This window comes from Entelurus aequoreus, linkage group LG12 (genome assembly GCF_033978785.1).
Source record: "Entelurus aequoreus isolate RoL-2023_Sb linkage group LG12, RoL_Eaeq_v1.1, whole genome shotgun sequence".
In the NCBI taxonomy this organism is placed as follows: Eukaryota; Metazoa; Chordata; class Actinopteri; order Syngnathiformes; family Syngnathidae; genus Entelurus; species Entelurus aequoreus.
The window spans coordinates 53,657,117-53,675,478 of record NC_084742.1 but is presented as its reverse complement, the minus strand read 5'-3'; the positions used below and the strand labels follow the sequence as shown (position 1 = coordinate 53,675,478).

The 18,362-nt window shown below is 39.0% G+C and overlaps 2 protein-coding genes across 5 annotated transcripts in view; both read left to right on the top strand.

Moving 5' to 3' along the window:
* Positions 1–5,737, top strand: part of nap1l1 (nucleosome assembly protein 1-like 1) — a 56,766-nt gene extending 51,029 nt beyond the window's left edge. For 3 of the 4 annotated variants that reach the window (XM_062066259.1, XM_062066257.1, XM_062066258.1), the window contains exon 15: positions 4,962–5,737. In XM_062066259.1, the coding sequence (XP_061922243.1) occupies positions 4,962–4,997 (36 nt within the window). In that variant the 3' untranslated portion in view covers positions 4,998–5,737. Of the gene's footprint in view, positions 1–263; positions 301–4,961 lie in introns of all 4 variants that reach the window. The other variant, XM_062066260.1, reaches the window with a different exon arrangement.
* A 5,115-nt stretch (positions 5,738–10,852) lies between these two features.
* Positions 10,853–17,443, top strand: phlda1 (pleckstrin homology-like domain, family A, member 1). Its single transcript, XM_062067061.1, has 2 exons — positions 10,853–11,518; positions 17,062–17,443. The coding sequence occupies exon 1, from the start codon at positions 11,026–11,028 to the stop codon at positions 11,488–11,490; it is 465 nt and encodes a 154-aa protein (XP_061923045.1). The 5' UTR covers positions 10,853–11,025; the 3' UTR covers positions 11,491–11,518; positions 17,062–17,443.
* The last annotated feature ends 919 nt before the right edge of the window (positions 17,444–18,362 follow it).

Genomic DNA, 18,362 nt, shown 5'->3' with positions numbered 1-18,362 from the left:
GGCTTCTGGGCTAAAACTCATGACTGTCGTATTGTCGCCCTCATGTACTTACACCTCTTTGATATTTGGAAAAAAAAGTTGAAGTCACCGTGGAGACCAGCATGCTGCTTTTTGCCATAAAAAACAACAATCTCTGAATTTTCTGTATGACGCTAGTCTGGCTTTTTTTTTTTTTGTTCTGTTCTCCGACTCATGAATGTTCATCTCCGACGGGTCACTTGTTTGGCATATTGTCAGCTCCTCTTCAAATGTTTCCTCACTAGGTTTAAGTGGTGACAGTAGAAAAATAACCCTGTCCTGGTAGGTACAGCTTGTCAACTGTCGACTCACTAGCGCCACCTTTTTTTGCTTCTTGGCTGTCTTTTTCATCGTCATCCTCCTGCACCTCCCCGCCCCCTCCCGCTCTCACTAACACACTGGTTTGCATTTGGTTGCATTTTTTGGTTGACCTTTAACCCATAGTGCGTGCTGCATTGTACACGCTTCTGTATGTTGACGCAGTTTTTGTTGTTTTGCTATATGATGGCTGTGTGTTAAACGGGTCCATTTCATTCCTTATTTGTCTCATCCCTCCCGACTGATATCTGCAAGTTGTTGCTTTTTATACCCAATATCCCTGGTATAATGGTGGAAAACAGACAAATATAAATAAAATAGCTATTTTTCATATTAAAACCAGTTATTAAATTGATTCAGTTTTCAGAACAAATACAGGTGTATAGTGTTCGTCAATAAGAAACATCACGTCTTGTTAGAGCATCTTCCTGCTGGTGAATGTTGACTGAGTTAGAAATCGACCGATTATTGTTGCTGATATTGAGCACTTTGGCATATCTTTTATCGGTATCAACATTTTTCCCCCCTCAACTACAACAGATGCAATATGTACATGATGCCAGTGTTAAGTATTTAAAAAAAAAAAATACTGTATATATATATATATAAGTGGAGTAGTAAGTTCCTCGTGCAGTGCTGGACACTTGTACACACTATCTCTTCTGCTTGATTTTCAAAACTTAAATACCGTATTTCCTTGAATTGGCGCAGGGAATATAGTATTCGCACGTCTAGAATTACTGCCGGGTCAAACTCGTTTCTCAAAATAATTAACGCATGCTTGGCCTTATCGCCGGTTTATTATTGAAGCTGGATCAAATTCGTTTCGCAAAATATTAATTTTATTATCGCATGTCTATAATTTTCGCCGGGTCAAACTCGTTTCGCAAAATATTTAACATATGGCTAGAACTTCCACCGGGTCAAATTCGTTACGTCACGAGTGACGCATCTGTCCTCATTTTCAAAATGGAGGAAGCTGCTTTCAGTAGTTTACAATCGCACAACGGAAAAAAGATAAAGAGCTTTTCAGTAGGATTTAAGGTCCAAGCTATTGAATACCGGTACAGTATGCTAAAGAGAACAGTAAGCAGCTATGTTTTATTAGTATACCGTAGCTGCGTGTGTGAAATACTGTATAAGTCATTAAATGACTCCCGCCTCCTGGTGGTAGAGGGCGCTGCCGCGCTAGTGATCCTTCTTGCGACTTCCGGTACTGCAGAAGAAGTGAACACAAGCAGCAAGAGATTTTTTTTTCTTCCTTTTAACAAGGATTACATACCGGTATCTAAAATAAAACAGTTTTCTAAACTGGACTTTCAATCGAAGCAGGATGTAATAATTAAAGGAATATCTCCATCGAAACAGAGACTTTTAAAACTGAAGAAAGAAAATAAGGAAGACTTCTATAAACAAGTTATCGATGCTTTTGGTCAGAAGGAGCTGCAAATGGACTCCATTTATAAGTACAGGTAAGACCATAATAATGTTTTTTTAATTAAATGTGCTTTTCATGATGGTATGCTTACATCACACTCAAAGCGCACGCCTAAATTTTATGGATTCCTTTTGGTAAACGCCGGAGTGAGAAGAGGTTTTAAAATAATTACCGCATGCACGGCCATCCCGCCGGTTTCCGGTAAACGCAGGTGTGACAGGAGGTTTTAAATTAATTAACGCCCCTGCGGCTATTCAAGGAAATACGGTAGTTTGTTTTTGGCAGACAAATCCAGTTTTTGTCCTTTCCCGACATCACTCTGCGTTAGCACTTATAATAACAATATCGCTAATACTTGTTACTATTCAGGTCACCACATGCAAATGGAGTATTGCTGGCACTTTTTAGAGGGCGGAATAGGGCTGGGCGATATGACTAAAAAATGTATCACGATATAAGTGTTTCATATCAGACGATATCGATAATTATTGATTTAAAAAAAAAAAAAGCCTATTCTAAATAAAGACCAGGAGAAAAAAGGCTGAATTTAAATACTTTTATTTTAAATATAACCTTTAACCTTTAGAACGAGGTCAGCATTATGAAAAACAGTCAAATAAATGAAAATACTGGTCGATGTGCAAATATTGACATTAAATAAATGCTTAATCCAACAAAATGTGCAAAGTATTGTAATTAAGAAATTAGTAGTGTACAACTCAGGCTTTAAAGCCATATTGGTAACAATATATGCAAATACATAACAGTCACATTAAGCAAGCAGAAACAAACATGTCTTACAGAATATTGTAAACATCGGAATAAACTTGCGTCTGAACATCTGTGACAAAACAAACCTGTTACCCTCTTCAGTCATTTATGTAAAAATCAAACCAACTTCAGTATCTCCTTTTCCACGGATTCCCTGCACATTGTGTAAAGCTTAGGAATAGCTGTCTTGGAAAAGTGCTTTCGGCCAGGTAGAACATAACGGGGGTCAAGCACGTGTATGAGATTCTTGTACCCAGACTTCTCAACTATGCTGAGCGGTAGCATGTCCTTCGCTAATTGATACACCACTGCATCCGTTATTTCTTTATAACGTTTTGAATTTGTGTCGTATGGCACTGCTGCCGAGTAATACTGTCTGCGGCAACAACAGACCACCATCGAGACGATGGTGGTCTGTTGTTGCCGCTTCGATGCTGTTCCACTTGCACCGGCTGATGTAGATGGTTGTGGCTGTTTGATACTGCTGTACTCCAGCGGGTGAGAGCGGCTCAGGTGGTAAAATATGTTTGTCGTGTTCCCAGACTTGGTCGGGACGACGACCTTACAAAGTTTGCAGACAGTATTACTCTGATTCGTATCGGATTTTTAAAAATCCAAAATACTGCCAAACTGGTGACGTGACTTTCCCTTTTTTATTTACAATTTCCTCTCGTGCTGCCGCGCTCGTATTCCCGTTTCGTTTCACTCCTCGTCGTCAGCTAGCTGTTGTTGCTTTTTTTTTTTTCTTTTCCTGTTATCATTTCCCAGAATGCCTTGCGGTTCAGGCTCGGCCGTGATAAGTCGAGAGGCCAAAGCCCTTCCTCTGCCTACACCCCCCAGAATGCCGTGCGGTTCCGGCTCCGCCTTTCTTCCTATTTTTTTCTAACAACTCAGTGAAATTATCGAACATTTTATCGACCCCATTTTCTATTGATATTGATCACATGTCTATCGCGATATATATTATTGTTTTATCGCCCAGCCCTAGGGCGGAATAGTGTATTTTCGATATCTGTTTGGTTAAATCGTGCCTCCATGGAAATGTCCCCCTCCACCTCAAAGAACTACTCACCCCCAAATCCTCCACTCGACGCCTTCGCTCCGGACAGGCTAACTTCCTCCAACCTCAGAGGACAAAGCTACGAACAATGGGAGACCGGGCTTTCTGCTCCGCCACTCGCAGTCTGTGGAACGCTCTCCCTGACCACCTGAGGGCACCACAGACTGTGGATGCTTTTAAAAAAGGCTTATAAACCCTTCTTTTTAAAAAAAGCCTTGTTTTTTAGATACCAAATTTTTCGGACTATAAGTCGCTCCGGAGTATAGGTCGCACCGGTTGAAAATGTATAATAAAAAGGGAAAAAAACATAAAGTCGCAATTTTTGGGGAAATTTATTTGATAAAATCCAACACCAAGAATAGACATTTGAAAGGCAATTTAAAATAAATAAAGAATAGTGAACAGGCTGAATAAGTGTACGTTATATGAGGCATAAATAACCAACTGAGAACGTGCCTGGTATGTTAACGCAACACTATGACTATAACATAGAGAACATGCGATACGTTTACCAAACAATGTCACTCCTGATCGCTAAATCCCATGAAATCTTCCTCCCCGGTGTCGCCTCTGGTATGTCCTTTCTCTCTGCTGCTCGGTTGCCGTTCTCTGCTGCATATTTTACTACGTCCGGCTTGTAATAATAAATCTGCAGTATATGATTTTCTTTTCGGTGCCATTTTAGTTCAGCCCTTCTCAGTTTTTATAAGTTACCGCCAATGTTGATGTGATCCATTTTAATAGCTACGGCAGTAGCATATAGCATACAGCAGTTAGCATCCCATGACCCACAATGCATTTCTGCCATGACCCTCCCCCGCCGAATTCTTATTGGTTGACGTGTGAGTGACGATTGCTGACGTGTGTGTGACGATTGCTGCCATTTGCTTAGTCTCTTGCGCGAATGAGATAAATATTTGATATTTTACCGTAATGTGTTAATAATTTCACACAGGTCGCACCGGAGTATGTTTCACCCACGGCCAAACTATGAAAAAAAAAACTGCGACTTATAATCCGAAAAATACGGTATATACATACTAGTTCTAGCTATTTGGCTGTTCTAGTTTTTACTTATTTTTTTAATCTTTTTATTTTTATTTTTTTAATGCACTATAGCACTTTGAGGTTGTTTACTCAATACAAAGTGCTTTTTACAAATACACTATTATTATTAAATATTATTATTAAACATTTCCCCAAGAAGCGCGGTTGTCCTTTAAATGAACCATATTTAATTTACACCAGCATAAAAATAAATAACTTGTAGGTATACTATTTTCCAGTACCAGGTTTAAATGAAGTACTTTGTGAGAAAGATGAACTTGTAGTAATGTTGCTCTTTGTTTCTTGCAGAAGGATTCAGCGCCAGCTGAGTGCAAGAACCAGTGAAGCCAGCCTTTGCTGCCGTGAGAGGATCCACTGCACTGTTACTTCCAAACATGGGGTCTATATATATATAAAAACAAATAGTAACTTACCGCCTTATAATAATGTTTTTGTATTTTTCTTGGTAGAGAATTTGAAGGGTTTTCTTTACAACAACAAAAAAAAATCATGGTAATATACTTGGAGCTGCGTGGCTCACTATATAGTATTTTACTAGACCAGTTTTTTCTTCCGTACGATCTAGACTAGAGGGACAAACTCTGGAAGCATGTTCACCGCTAAAATAGTTGGGGTTCTTGTGAAGTCTTTTGTGCTACTTGCTCTTCGACAACAGCTGCGCTCGCGAGTCATCGCTCTTGGCGGGGGTGGCCTCAAATATCAAACATTCCAGCAGGCAAACCAATCAGGTCCATTGATTGTCATAGCGCGCCTGTGGAGGATCGATGGCGACGGGGCTAACATTCCGTAGTCCAGAGCGTTCATGTGGAGTAGTAGTAGAAGAGTGGAAGAAGAATACATGTCAGGGTTTCACTCGCCTGTGGAACTTGACTTTCCAACACTGTGAAAGAGAGTCGGCCTCCCAGAAGGTCTAACATCAGGACTGAGGGGGAGAGGGAGCTGGGGGTCCACATGTAAAGAGCAGCTGTTGTGAAGGCAAAATGCTATGTTATGAAACAAATACTAATGTACTCAATAACTGTTCGTGTCTGTTCATGAATAAATCGGTTAAACATGTCGCACAACTTTTCCCCAGCAGTTTTTGCTTGAACGTCAGCGTGCATGTCCTTGTGGGGTCAGCAGAGGGCGCTGTTGCCTTCGTGTTGGCATCAACCCCTTACATCAATTGCTGCAGGTCAGCTACTTTTCAATTGACCTCGTTCATATACATTTATTTATTTATGAAAGAGACATTTTTGTTAAGTTAAATGTGTTAAATGATAATACAAGCATGTTAAACACATAGATTACTTTCTTTCATGAATATAAGTTGGTGTATTACCTGATTCTGATGACTTGCATTGATTGGAATCAGACAGTAGTGATAACATCCACATTTTCAAATGGAGGAGAAAAGTATTTTCTGTCCAACACCACATGAAAGTGGTTGCTTTTTTGGCATCTTATTTGTCCAGCTGCCATACTCCTTTTTATACACTTTGCAACAGGGGTCCCCAAATGTTTTGACCCGAGGCCGCAGTGGGTTAAAACTCACATTAGGTCAGGAAAAAACACAAGAGGCTATTTCATCCCTACAAGCCTGTTTCACAAGTTTCCCTGCTCGTCGGGATTTTATAAAATGTATAACCCGACCCCTGGCAGGGGATTTTTTTTTAATGATGAGCAGGGAAACTTGTGAAACAGGCTTGTAGGGATGAAATAGCCTGTGTTTTTTCTGGACCTAACTTATATTCCGCTCTACCCCGGTACTGAGCACTTTAAAACGGATAAACCACAGAAACCTCGACTGTGTGTGTATTTTATTTATATATATATATATATATATATATATATATATATATATATATATATATATATATATATATATATATATATATATATATATATATATATATATATATATATATATATATATATATATATATATATATGTGTAGATATAGATATATATATATATACACACATATATACAGTGGGGCAAAAAAGTATTTAGTCAGCCACCAATTGTGCAAGTTCTCCCACTTAAAATGATGACAGAGGTCTGTAATTTTCATCATAGGTACACTTCAACTGTGAGAGACAGAATGTGAAAAAACAATCCAGGAATTCACATTGTAGGATTTTTAAAGAATTTATTTGTAAATTATGGTGGAAAATAAGTATTTGGTCAATAACAAAAATTCAACTCAATACTTTGTAATATAACCTTTGTTGGCAATAACAGAGGTCAAATGATTACTATAGGTCTTTACCAGGTTTGCACACACAGTAGCTGGTATTTTGGCCCATTCCTCCATGCAGATCTTCTCGAGAGCAGTGATGTTTTGGGGCTGTCGCCGAGCAACACAGACTTTCAACTCCCTCCACAGATTTTCGATGGGGTTGAGTTTGAGACTGGCTAGGCCACTCCTGGACTTTCAAATGCTTCTTACGGAGCCACTCCTTCGTTGCCCGGGCGATGTGTTTGGGATCATTGTCATGCTGGAAGACCCAGCCACATTTCATCTTCAAAGCTCTCACTGATGGAAGGAGGTTTTGGCTCAAAATATCACGATACATGGCCCCATTCATTCTTTCCTTAACACGGATCAGTCGTCCTGTCCCCTTAGCAGAAAAACAGCCCCAAAGCATGATGTTTCCACCTCCATGCTTCACAGTAGGTTTAGTGTTCTTTGGATGCAACCCAGTATTCTTCTTCCTCCAAACACGACGAGTTGAGTTTATACCAAAAAATTCAATTTTGGTTTCATCTGACCACATGACATTCTCCCAATCCTCTGCTGTATCATCCATGTGCTCTCTGGCAAACTTCAGACGGGCCTGGACATGCACTGGCTTAAGCAGGGGGACACGTCTGGCCCTGCAGGATTTGATTCCCTGTTGGCGTAGTGTGTTACTGATGGTAACCTTTGTTACTTTGGTCCCAGCTCTCTGCAGGTCATTCACCAGGTCCCCCTGTGTGGTTCTGGGATTTTTGCTCACCGTTCTCATGATCATTTTGACCCCACAGGATGAGATCTTGCGTGGAGCCCCAGATCGAGGGAGATTATCAGTGGTCTTGTATGTCTTCCATTTTCTGATAATTGCTCCCACAGTTGATTTTTTCACACCAAGCTGCTTGCCTATTGTGGATTCACTCTTCCCAGTCTGGTGCAGGTCTACAATTATTTTCCTGGTGTCCATCGACAGCTCTTTAGTTTTGGCCATAGTGGAGTTTGGAGTCTGACTGTTTGAGGCTGTGGACAGGTGTCTTTTATACAGATAACGAGTTCAAACAGGTGCCATTAATACAGGTAACGAGTGGAGGACAGAAGAGCTTCTTGAAGAAGTTACAGGTCTGTGAGAGCCAGAGATCTTCCTTGTTTGAAGTGACCAAATACTTATTTTCCACCATAATTTACAAATAAATTCTTTAAAAATCCTACAATGTGAATTCCTGGATTGTTTTTTCACATTCTGTCTCTCACAGTTGAAGTGTACCTATGATGAAAATTACAGACCTCTGTCATCATTTTAAGTGGGAGAACTTGCACAATTGGTGGCTGACTAAATACTTTTTTGCCCCACTGTATATATGTGTGTATATATATATATATCTATATCTACATATATATATATAGATATATATATATCCTGCTCGTCAGGGGATTTAAAAATATCCCCTGCCAGGGGCCGGGTTATACATTTGATAAAATGAAATAGGTCCGGAAAAAACAGACAGTGTGTGTGTTTTATTTATATATATATATATATATATATATATATATATATATATATATATATATATATATATACATATACACAAAATTAGTCGAGGTTCTTGTGGTTTATCTATCTGTCTCATTGCAGATTAGACACACTGCCTTTTCCTTACATTGAACAAAAAAAAAGTCATGTCTGATATTTAAAAAAATTATTTTACGTTTCCCCAACGATTTCGCCATTTATTTTTTTCCCTCGTGCACTAATAGACTGAGAGCGTGGTGCACTCTCGCCCGACTTTGTGGAGTGAGCGTGAGAACGTCGCGTTATCGATGGGAAAATGCATTTTTAGACTATGATTGGCCTGAGCGGCTAGGAGACCCACTAACAAGTAAATGGATTGATGGATGGGCGAGAAAGGACAGAATTTAAAAAATAATTGATATTTATTTTTTTACTAGGGACTACATGTGGGCCAGACTTTGGATGCTTGCAGGCCATATCTGGCCCGCTGACCATAGTTTGGGGACCCCTGCTTTACAATAAATACATTTGCGGCAAACTCCGTAGCTTCTGCATGCCAGTTTTCTAAGACTCTTATTTTGTTAGCACTGGCAGGATGAAGCAGCACTTTAATTGTGAAGTCAGGAACTCTGCAGTTGGTCTTTAGAGTTTTGACGGCAGGTACGGCGCGAGAGTGTTGAAATAGTCTTTCTCGCCTCCTTGTCGGGTAATTTTTTCTTAATGATCTCACAGCAGCCAGAGTCATCTCACAAGACCCTCTGGTGTCGTGAATGTCAATCAAGTGACGTCTTGGTGAAGATTGATGAGCGCTCATTTTTAGGTGATTGATGTAATGTGCACCCCTGCCTTACGTGTTTGATTAGGAAGCACAGGGTGCAATCTTCTCTAAGACAAGTTATTGCTATTGGTTTCTTCTAGAACAATATACAGAGGGCCAATTAAAAAACTAAAAGCTGCAGTACAAAAATGGCCCCCTGACTGCTCTTTGGACACTCCAACAATCAGAGCAACGCTTTACTCCACTTTACACCACAAAAGGTTCCCAGTAATTTAGTTGCAGATTACTACAAACTTGTGTACAGTTTCAATAGGATATATTTAAATTTCTCTACATGTTGAGTAGAAAGGACATCTTATTTATTCTCTCCGCTTAATGGCAATCATGTTGACTTTCTGTTCTCAATATGTAACGATTTCTAAAAACTAACTTTAAAAAGTTAATTAGGTTGTAATCCACCTGAGTCAAACATCTCATTTTCATTCAATTTAAGATGTTTATCCTAATTAATTGTAATTTTAGCCAGTCACTTTGACCTCACAACCTGCTTTTATGATGGACTCACAAAGCAAATTCATATTCCCTTGAATTTTAGTGACTTTGCTTCCTATAGCATTAATTCTACAATAATGTATGTTCTTGTATTCTTAAAAGTACCACTAGATGGAGTCCATGTACCATTAGTGGAACTCGTACCACTGTTTTCCAATTAGGAACTTCTGTTCTCTATAAAAACATTAAAATTGTTTTTACAGTCGCTATGTTTGAATGGCAAACTATATTTGCACGACAATTATGGTATTATATACTTGTGTATATAAATTCCAAAAAATGTACATATATACACACAAACACACACCATAGGGACAAGCTGTAGAAAATTGGTGTTTGTGTGCGTGTGTATATATATGGATATGTGTATATTCACACACATATGTATATAAATATGTATGTATATATATATATATATATGTGTATATATATACGTGTGTGTGTGTGTATATATATATATATATATATATATATATACACACACACACACATATGTATGTGTATATATATATATATATACTCATACATACAGTATATATGTGTGTGTGTGTATATATATATATATATATATATATAAAACATGACACATTTGTGTATGAATAGTTGATGTATATTGAATTTTTTTTCCTCATTAAATGTAGCTTAAAAAACGGTAAAATATTTTAAATACATGTAAAATACGGAAACAAAACTCATAATATATACACGTGTATATACAAATACATATACACCATAGGGACAAGCTGTAGTAAATGGGTGTGTGTGTATATATATATATATATATATATATATATAATATATATATATATATAAATATATATAAGCAAAACATGACAACATTGTAATTTGTTTATGAATACTTGTATATTGAAGGTTTTTTTTGTTAAATGTAGTTCAAAAAACGGTTAAATATTTTAAATACATGTAAAATACGAAAACAAACTTAAGTGAGAATTTATTTCAATAGTTAAATAAAAAAATGCGTATTAGGTAGGTTTTAATGTGTGAATTCTGGATACTGAAGTTAATTGGATCCTATTGTGGCGGTGTACCTATTTGAGTGGACGCTGGGGGTAGTACAAATGTGCGTCTCGGGGGCCACTTGTGTGGGCGGTGCAGCGGTCAGGCCATCCCCGCCCCCCTCAAACAGCCAGTCTTTCGAAACAAGTCAGCCGCCACAGACAATCCCCCCCACCGCTACCACACAGTGCCGCGTGTCCCGTATGCCTTCACCCTCTCCGGGGTAGACCTCCGCGTCCGAGTCGGTCCGCGCCTGGAAGCCGCATAGAGGCGAGGATGTTGGAAAACGGGAGGAAGGTGCTGAAGGAAGGCGTGCTGGAGAAGAGAAGCGACGGTCTGCTGCAGCTGTGGAAGAAGAAGCTGTGCGTCCTGACCGAGGACGGCGTGCTGCTGCTGCCGCCCAAGCAGCACGATTCCCCGCAGCAGCACCAGGGCGGCCCCGGGGGGGAGGCGGGCAAAGTCAAGGAGCTCCACTTCGCCAACATGAAGACGCTGGACTGCGTGGAGCGGAAGGGCAAGTACGTCTACTTCACCGTGGTCATGGCCGAGGGCAGGGAGATCGACTTCAGGTGCCCGCAGGACGAAGGCTGGAACGCGGAGATCACCTTGCAGATGGTCCGCTACAAGAACCGCCAAGCCATCCTGGCCGTCAAGTCCACCCGCCAGAAGCAGCAGCTGCTCGTCGTCCACATGCCCGCTCACAGCCGCAAGACCCTCCGGAGCTCGCCCAATGTGGCGTGACCTGCGGGCCAGTCGTGCGCCATCTGCGGTAAGAGGAAGGGAGACGACGGGGGTGGGGGGTGGACGGGGGAATCCCCGTGTAAAACTGGACCGGTACTTTTGTCCTGGATCTTAATATTTTTATTTATCACCACTTGGCTTTTTTTTTAGATGTTAACTGGAAGGTATTGATAAAAGATCAACTATTATGTAGGCAGCATTTGTAATAGATGACTTTATCAAACCTCTGATGGAAATTACTTGACAAATTATAGTAGTAAAAAGACACAATTGTAAATAAAATAAAAATATATGTATAAGAAAGTGCAACTTTAAAAAATCCTTAATACGATATCAATATTGTTTAATTCCTATGCTTAGCTACATTTCTAAAAGGGTAAGATAGATTTCTGACCTGTAAAATACATCATGACAAAGTTCACATTGTACAAAACCCAAAACCAGGGAAGTTGGCACATTGTGTAAATAAAAACAGAATCCATCCATCCATCTTCTTCCGCTTATCCGAGGTCGGGTCGCGGGGGCAGCAGCCTAAGCAGGGAAGCCCAGACTTCCCTCTCCCCAGCCACTTCGTCCAGCTCTTCCAGAGGGATCCCGAGGCGTTCCCAGGCCAGCCGGGAGACAGTCTTCCCAACGTGTCCTGGGTCTTCCCTGTGGCCTCCTATCGGTCGGACGTGCCCTAAACACTTCCCTAGGGAGGCGTTCGGGTGGCATCCTGACCAGATGCCCGAACCACCTCATCTGTCTCCTCTCGACAAAATACAATGATTTGCAAATCCTTTTCAACTTATATTCAATTGAATAGACTGCAAAGACAAGATATTTAACGTTCGAACTGAAAAACTAAATAGTTTTCAAATATTAGCTCATTTGGAATTTGATGCCCGCAACATGTTTAAAAAAAAAAAGCTGGCACAAGTGGCAAAAAAGACTGAGAAAGTTGAGGAATGCTCGTCAAACACTTATTTGGAACATCCCACAGGTGAACAGGCTAATTGGGAACAGGTGGGTGCCGTGATTGGGTATGAAATTAGTTGCCATGATATGCTCAGTCATTCACAAACAAGGATGGGGCGAGGGTCACCACTTTGTCAACAAATGTGTGAGCAAATTGTCCAACAGTTTAAGAACAACCTTTCTCAACCAGCTATTGCAAGGAATTTAGGGATTTCACCATCTACGCTCCGTAATATCATCAAAAGTTTCAGAGAATCTGGTGAAATCACTGCACGTTAGCGGCAATCCCTCAGGCGGTACTGTATCAAAAAGTGACATCAGTGTGTAAAGGATATCACCACATGGGCTCAGGAACACTTCAGAAAACCACTGTCAGTGACTACAGTTGGTCGCTACATCTGTAAGTGCAAGTTAAAACTCTACTATGCAAAGCCAAAGCCATTTATCAACAACACCCAGAAGCATCGCTGGCTTCGCTGGGCCCGATCTCATCTAAGATGGACTGATGCAAAGTGGAAAAGTGTTCTGTGGTCTGACGAGTCCACGTTTCAAATTGTTTTTGGAAACTGTGGACGTCGTGTCCTCCGGACCAAAGAGGAAAAGAACCATCCGGATTGTCATAGGCGCAAAGTGTAAAAGCCAGCATGTGTGATGGTATGGGGGTGTATTAGTGCCCAAGACATGGGTAACTTACACATCTGTGAAGGCGCCATTAATGCTGAAAGGTACATACAGGTTTTGGAGCAACATATGTTGCCATCCAAGTAACGTTATCATAGACGCCCCTGATTATTTCAGCAAGACAATGCCAAGCCACGTTTTACAACAGTGTGGCTTCATAGTAAAAGAGTGCGGGTACTAGACTGGCCTGCCTGTAGTCCAGACCTGTCTCCCATTGAAAATGTGTGGCGCATTATGAAGCCTAAAATACCACAACGGAAACCCCCGGACTGTTGAACAACTTAAGCTGTACATCAGGCAAGAATGGGAAAGAATTCCACCTGAGAAGCTTAAAAAATGTGTCTCCTCAGTTCCCAAACGTTTACTGAGTGTTGTTAAAAGGAAAGGCCATGTAACACAGTGGTGAACATGCCCTTTCCCAACTACTTTGGCACGTGTTGCAGCCATGAAATTCTAAGTTAATTATTATTTGCAAACAAAAATAAAGTTTTCCAATGTGAACATGACATATCTTGTCTTTGCAGTCCATTCAATTGAATATAAGTTGAAAAGGATTTGCAAATCATTGTATTCTGTTTTTATTTACCAGTTACACAACGTGCCAACTTCACTGCTTTTGGTTTTTGTACATGACAGAACTGTTCCAAGGTTGTTGAACTCGAGGGTCAGTCTGGTTTCACATTTTGTGGTGACGTCTGTTGACTTTGAGAATGTTCTTGGTCTAAAATGCTTTTTTTTTTTTCACCAGCAAATAATTCTTCAATGGTCAAGCAGCAGTTTTCTGAGCTTTGTTCCATTTTAAGAAGGTTCCACCAATACTAATAATGTAATAATCATCTTACTCCAGACACGTTCAGTAGGTTTTTAACAGCAACTCTTAAAAATGTGTTTGAAAAACCAGACTCGTTTTGATGTTCTCAATGAATAATTTCATCTTTATTACTGCTTTGTTTTTCATACTAAATTCATGAAGTTTTATTGTAGAGTTAAAAATATATCAACATCCATGAAAAATAGTTATTATATAGATAATATATAATACACAATTTTGGGAAAGGGAACGGTTCAAATCGGATGAGAAACGTGGGATATGGAGTAGATTGCGTATTTCCAATTTATTGTCAATGGGGAGAAAATTACCGGGAAAACGGGAATTTTGGGAAAGGGAAAACATGTTTGGTGATGGATATATGTGAAGAGTAGTGTGGGTGGATGGTTGAAAGGTCGGAATCAGGTTTAAAAATGGTGCAAAATTTAGAGAATTTAGAACATTGTAGAACTATGAATACGTTCATTTGAATGGGAATTTCCTGGAAATGTGGAGAAAAAACGGAATTTAAAAACAAGTATATATATATATACTAGCACAATTGTCCCAGACGATGTGAATGGGTTGGTGTTGGAATTTTTGGAATCGGTTGACAGATGTTGACGTAGTAACAGTTTGAATTGAAGATGGGTAATTTTCTAATTCCTGGAATTACGGGAAAACTGAATTTGTATGAAAAAAAACAAAAAACATTTGTTGTCCCAACTAAGAGGAATGTTTTGAAGTTGGAATGGTCAAAAACGGTTAAAAACTGTGGACTGTGAAAACTTTCCAGGAAGAGGTGAAAATAGGGCTTTGGAAAACTGGGAATTCCTGGAATTTATTTAACTTGGTAGTTAGATTGTCCAGGGTGTGTGGATGTTGGAACGGTTTAAATCGGATGAGAAACGTGGGATATGGAGTAGATTGCGTATTTCCCATTCATTGTCAATGGGGAGAAAATTACCGGGAAAAACAGGAATTTTGGGAAAGGGAAAACATGTTTGGTGATGGATATATGTGAAGAGTAGTGTGTGTGGATGGTTGAAAGGTCGGAATTGGGTTTAAAAATGGTGCAAAATTTAGAGAATTTAGGACATTGTAGAACTATGAATACGTTCATTTGAATGGGAATTTCCTGGAAATGTCGGGAAAACTGGGAATTTTTGAAAATAGGTATACTAGCACAGATGTCCAGATTATATGCGTGGGTTGGTGTTGGAATTTTTGGAATTGGTTGACAAATGTTGACATAGTAACAGTATGAATTGAGGATGGGTAATTTGGAATTCCTGGAATTACGGGAAAACTGGGAATTTGTATGGAAAAAACACATTTGTTGTCCCAACTAAGAGGAATGTTTTGAAGGTGGAATGGTCAAAAACTGTTTAAAAACTGTGGACTGAAAACTTTCCAGGAAGAGGTGAAAATAGGGCTTTGGAAAACTGGGAATTCCTGGAATTTATTTAACTTGGTAGTTAGATTGTCCAGGGTGAGTGGAGTGTGTGCATGTTGGGACGGTTCCAATTAGGTGGAAAATGTGGAATTCGCAGTAGATTGTATATTACCCATTCATTGTCAATGGGGGGAAATTACTGGAAAACCGGGAATTTTGAGAAAGGGGAAACATGTTTTGTGTTGGATATATGTGAAGAGTAGTGTGGGTGGATGGTTGAAAGGTAAGAACCAGGTTTAAAAATTAAATTGTGCAATATTTCGAAAATGTATGGCATTGTAGAACTATAAATGTGTCCATTCATTTAAATGGGAATTTCCTGGAAATGTCTGGAAAACTGGGAAGTTTAAAAAATGTATAATTGTACCAGATGATGTGAGTGGGTTGGTGTTGGAATTTTTGGAATCTGTTGACAAATGTTGACGTAGTAACAGTTTGAATTGAGGATGGGTAATCTGGAAAACTGGGAATTTGTATGAAAAAAAAGAGTGACTCTTGATGAATACTTAGGTCTACTACGCTACTGTATTGTAATGTTGTCATGGTGGTACTTGATGAATACTTAGGTCTACTACACTACTGTATTGTAATGTTGTCATTATGGTGGTACTTGATGAATACTTAGGTCTACTACACTACTGTATTGTTATGTTGTCATTACGGTGGTACTTAATGAATACTTAGGTCAACTACACTACTGTATTGTAATGTTGTCATTATGTTGGTATTTGATGAATACTTAGGTCTATTACACTACTGTATTGTAATGTTGTCATTATGGTGGTACTTGATGAATACTTAGGTCTACTACACTACTGTATTTGAATGTTAGTCATTATGTTGGTACTTGATGAATACTTAGGTCTACTACACTACTGTATTGTAATGTTATCATTATGGTGGTACTTGATGAATACTTAGGTCTACTACACTACTGTATTGTAATGTTGTTATTATGGTGGTACTTAATGAATACTTAGGTCTACTACACTACTGTATTGTAATGTTGTCATTATGGTGGTACTTGATGAATACTTAGGTCTACTACACTACTGTATTTGAATGTTAGTCATTATGTTGGTACTTGATGAATACTTAGGTCTACTACACTACTGTATTGTAATGTTGTCATTATGGTGGTACTTGATGAATACTTAGGTCTACTACACTACTGTATTGTAATGTTGTCATTATGGTGGTACTTGATGAATACTTAGGTCTACTACACTACTGTATTGTAATGTTGTCATGGTGGTACTTGATGAATACTTAGGTCTACTACACTACTGTATTGTAATGTTGTCATGGTGGTACTTGATGAATACTTAGGTCTACTACACTACTGTATTTGAATGTTAGTCATTATGGTGGTACTTGAATACTTAGGTCTACTACACTACTCTATTTTAATGTTGTCATTATGGTGGTACTTAATGAATACTTAGGTCTACTACACTACTGTATTTTAATGTTGTCATTATGGTGGTACTTGATGAATACTTAGGTCTACTACACTACTGTATTTGAATGTTAGTCATTATGGTGGTACTTAATGAATACTTAGGTCTACTACACTACTGTATTTGAATGTTAGTCATTATGGTGGTACTTGATGAATACTTAGGTCTACATGGTGAAGTGTGTCTAATTGATGGTTGTACATCCACAGGTTCCCTGGACACTGGTGGATGAACATCAACACACACACACACACACACACACACACACACACACACACACACACACACACACTTTGTCCGGGACTCTTCCACGTGGTGACTTCCTCCTGTCCCCCAGACAGGAAGTGACCTCACCAGAGACTTGACGGACTAAAAAGCACGTGAAGGTGACATTATTTATTACACATGTAAATAGTTTTTCTACGGAACAGAAGTGTTGTCGGCACACGCGCAGCCGGGGAAGTGCGCCTCTCTTCAGTCTTATTAGAACGCTCGTCCTTTTGTTAGCGCTAGCAAACTTCTCCACTTGTGTTCAAATTCCGTCAGATGTTACTTTTTATTTGCCAGTAGAAATAAAAAAAGATGGCGTCATGTTTGCGTGATTATTGATCACAGTTAGCTTATGTTGTTATTAATATTATTATGTATTCTTTGTTTTCCAACGTGTCCCTTTTAAGTTTTTAGTTTTTTTAACGTGCACGCAAACATCAAATCTTTCTTTGTGGTGATTTTTGGCGTCAATTTGTCGAATTATTCATGCCTAAATTGTCGATGGATGACCACGATACCCGTTATTTCTAAACAACGCTTGTATTTATGAGTCGGCTGTTTCATTTTTATGCGCTAATCATCTCGTTTTGATTTAGCCTGTCGCTAACTTCTTCTGGTGGTCTTTGATTGATTGATTGAGAAGTTTATTGACATCTATAAAGAATTGAATCCATGTAATGCTTTAAAAAACCATTGTGGGCCATTAAATATTCATCACATTTGATACATTCAATAATAAAATATATATAACCTGTACAAAAAAAATCTGGAATGTTCTGGAAAGACATGCTAACCTGACCACAAACCTTTATTTTGACACATTTGATCATCTTTTATCTTTTTAAAAAACCGTAAAATCACTTTTGGTTTCACTAGCAAAGGTCATTAAGTGACTTAATTGTGTGCTAGAATTGTTCAATTTGTTTATTTTACAACAATTCAACTATTTCACTCGACATTATCAAAAAGTTTGAGATCATTAAAAGTTATGGAAACAAGTTATTTTGAATCAAATGTTCGATATGTTCGTTTTTTTCCCCCTACTTGTCTCATTTTTAATCAGGCCTTCGTAGCATTAGCCTGGCGCTAACCCGTTAGCATAATGCTAGCGCTATTATTTCGACAAATGTGCTGTCCTATCCTCTCAATACGGTTTTATTTCTTGTTGGCTGGAATGATCAATAATTATTGAAATGCAATAATTAGCGTAGCGTTTATTCATTGTTTTATAATTAGCATA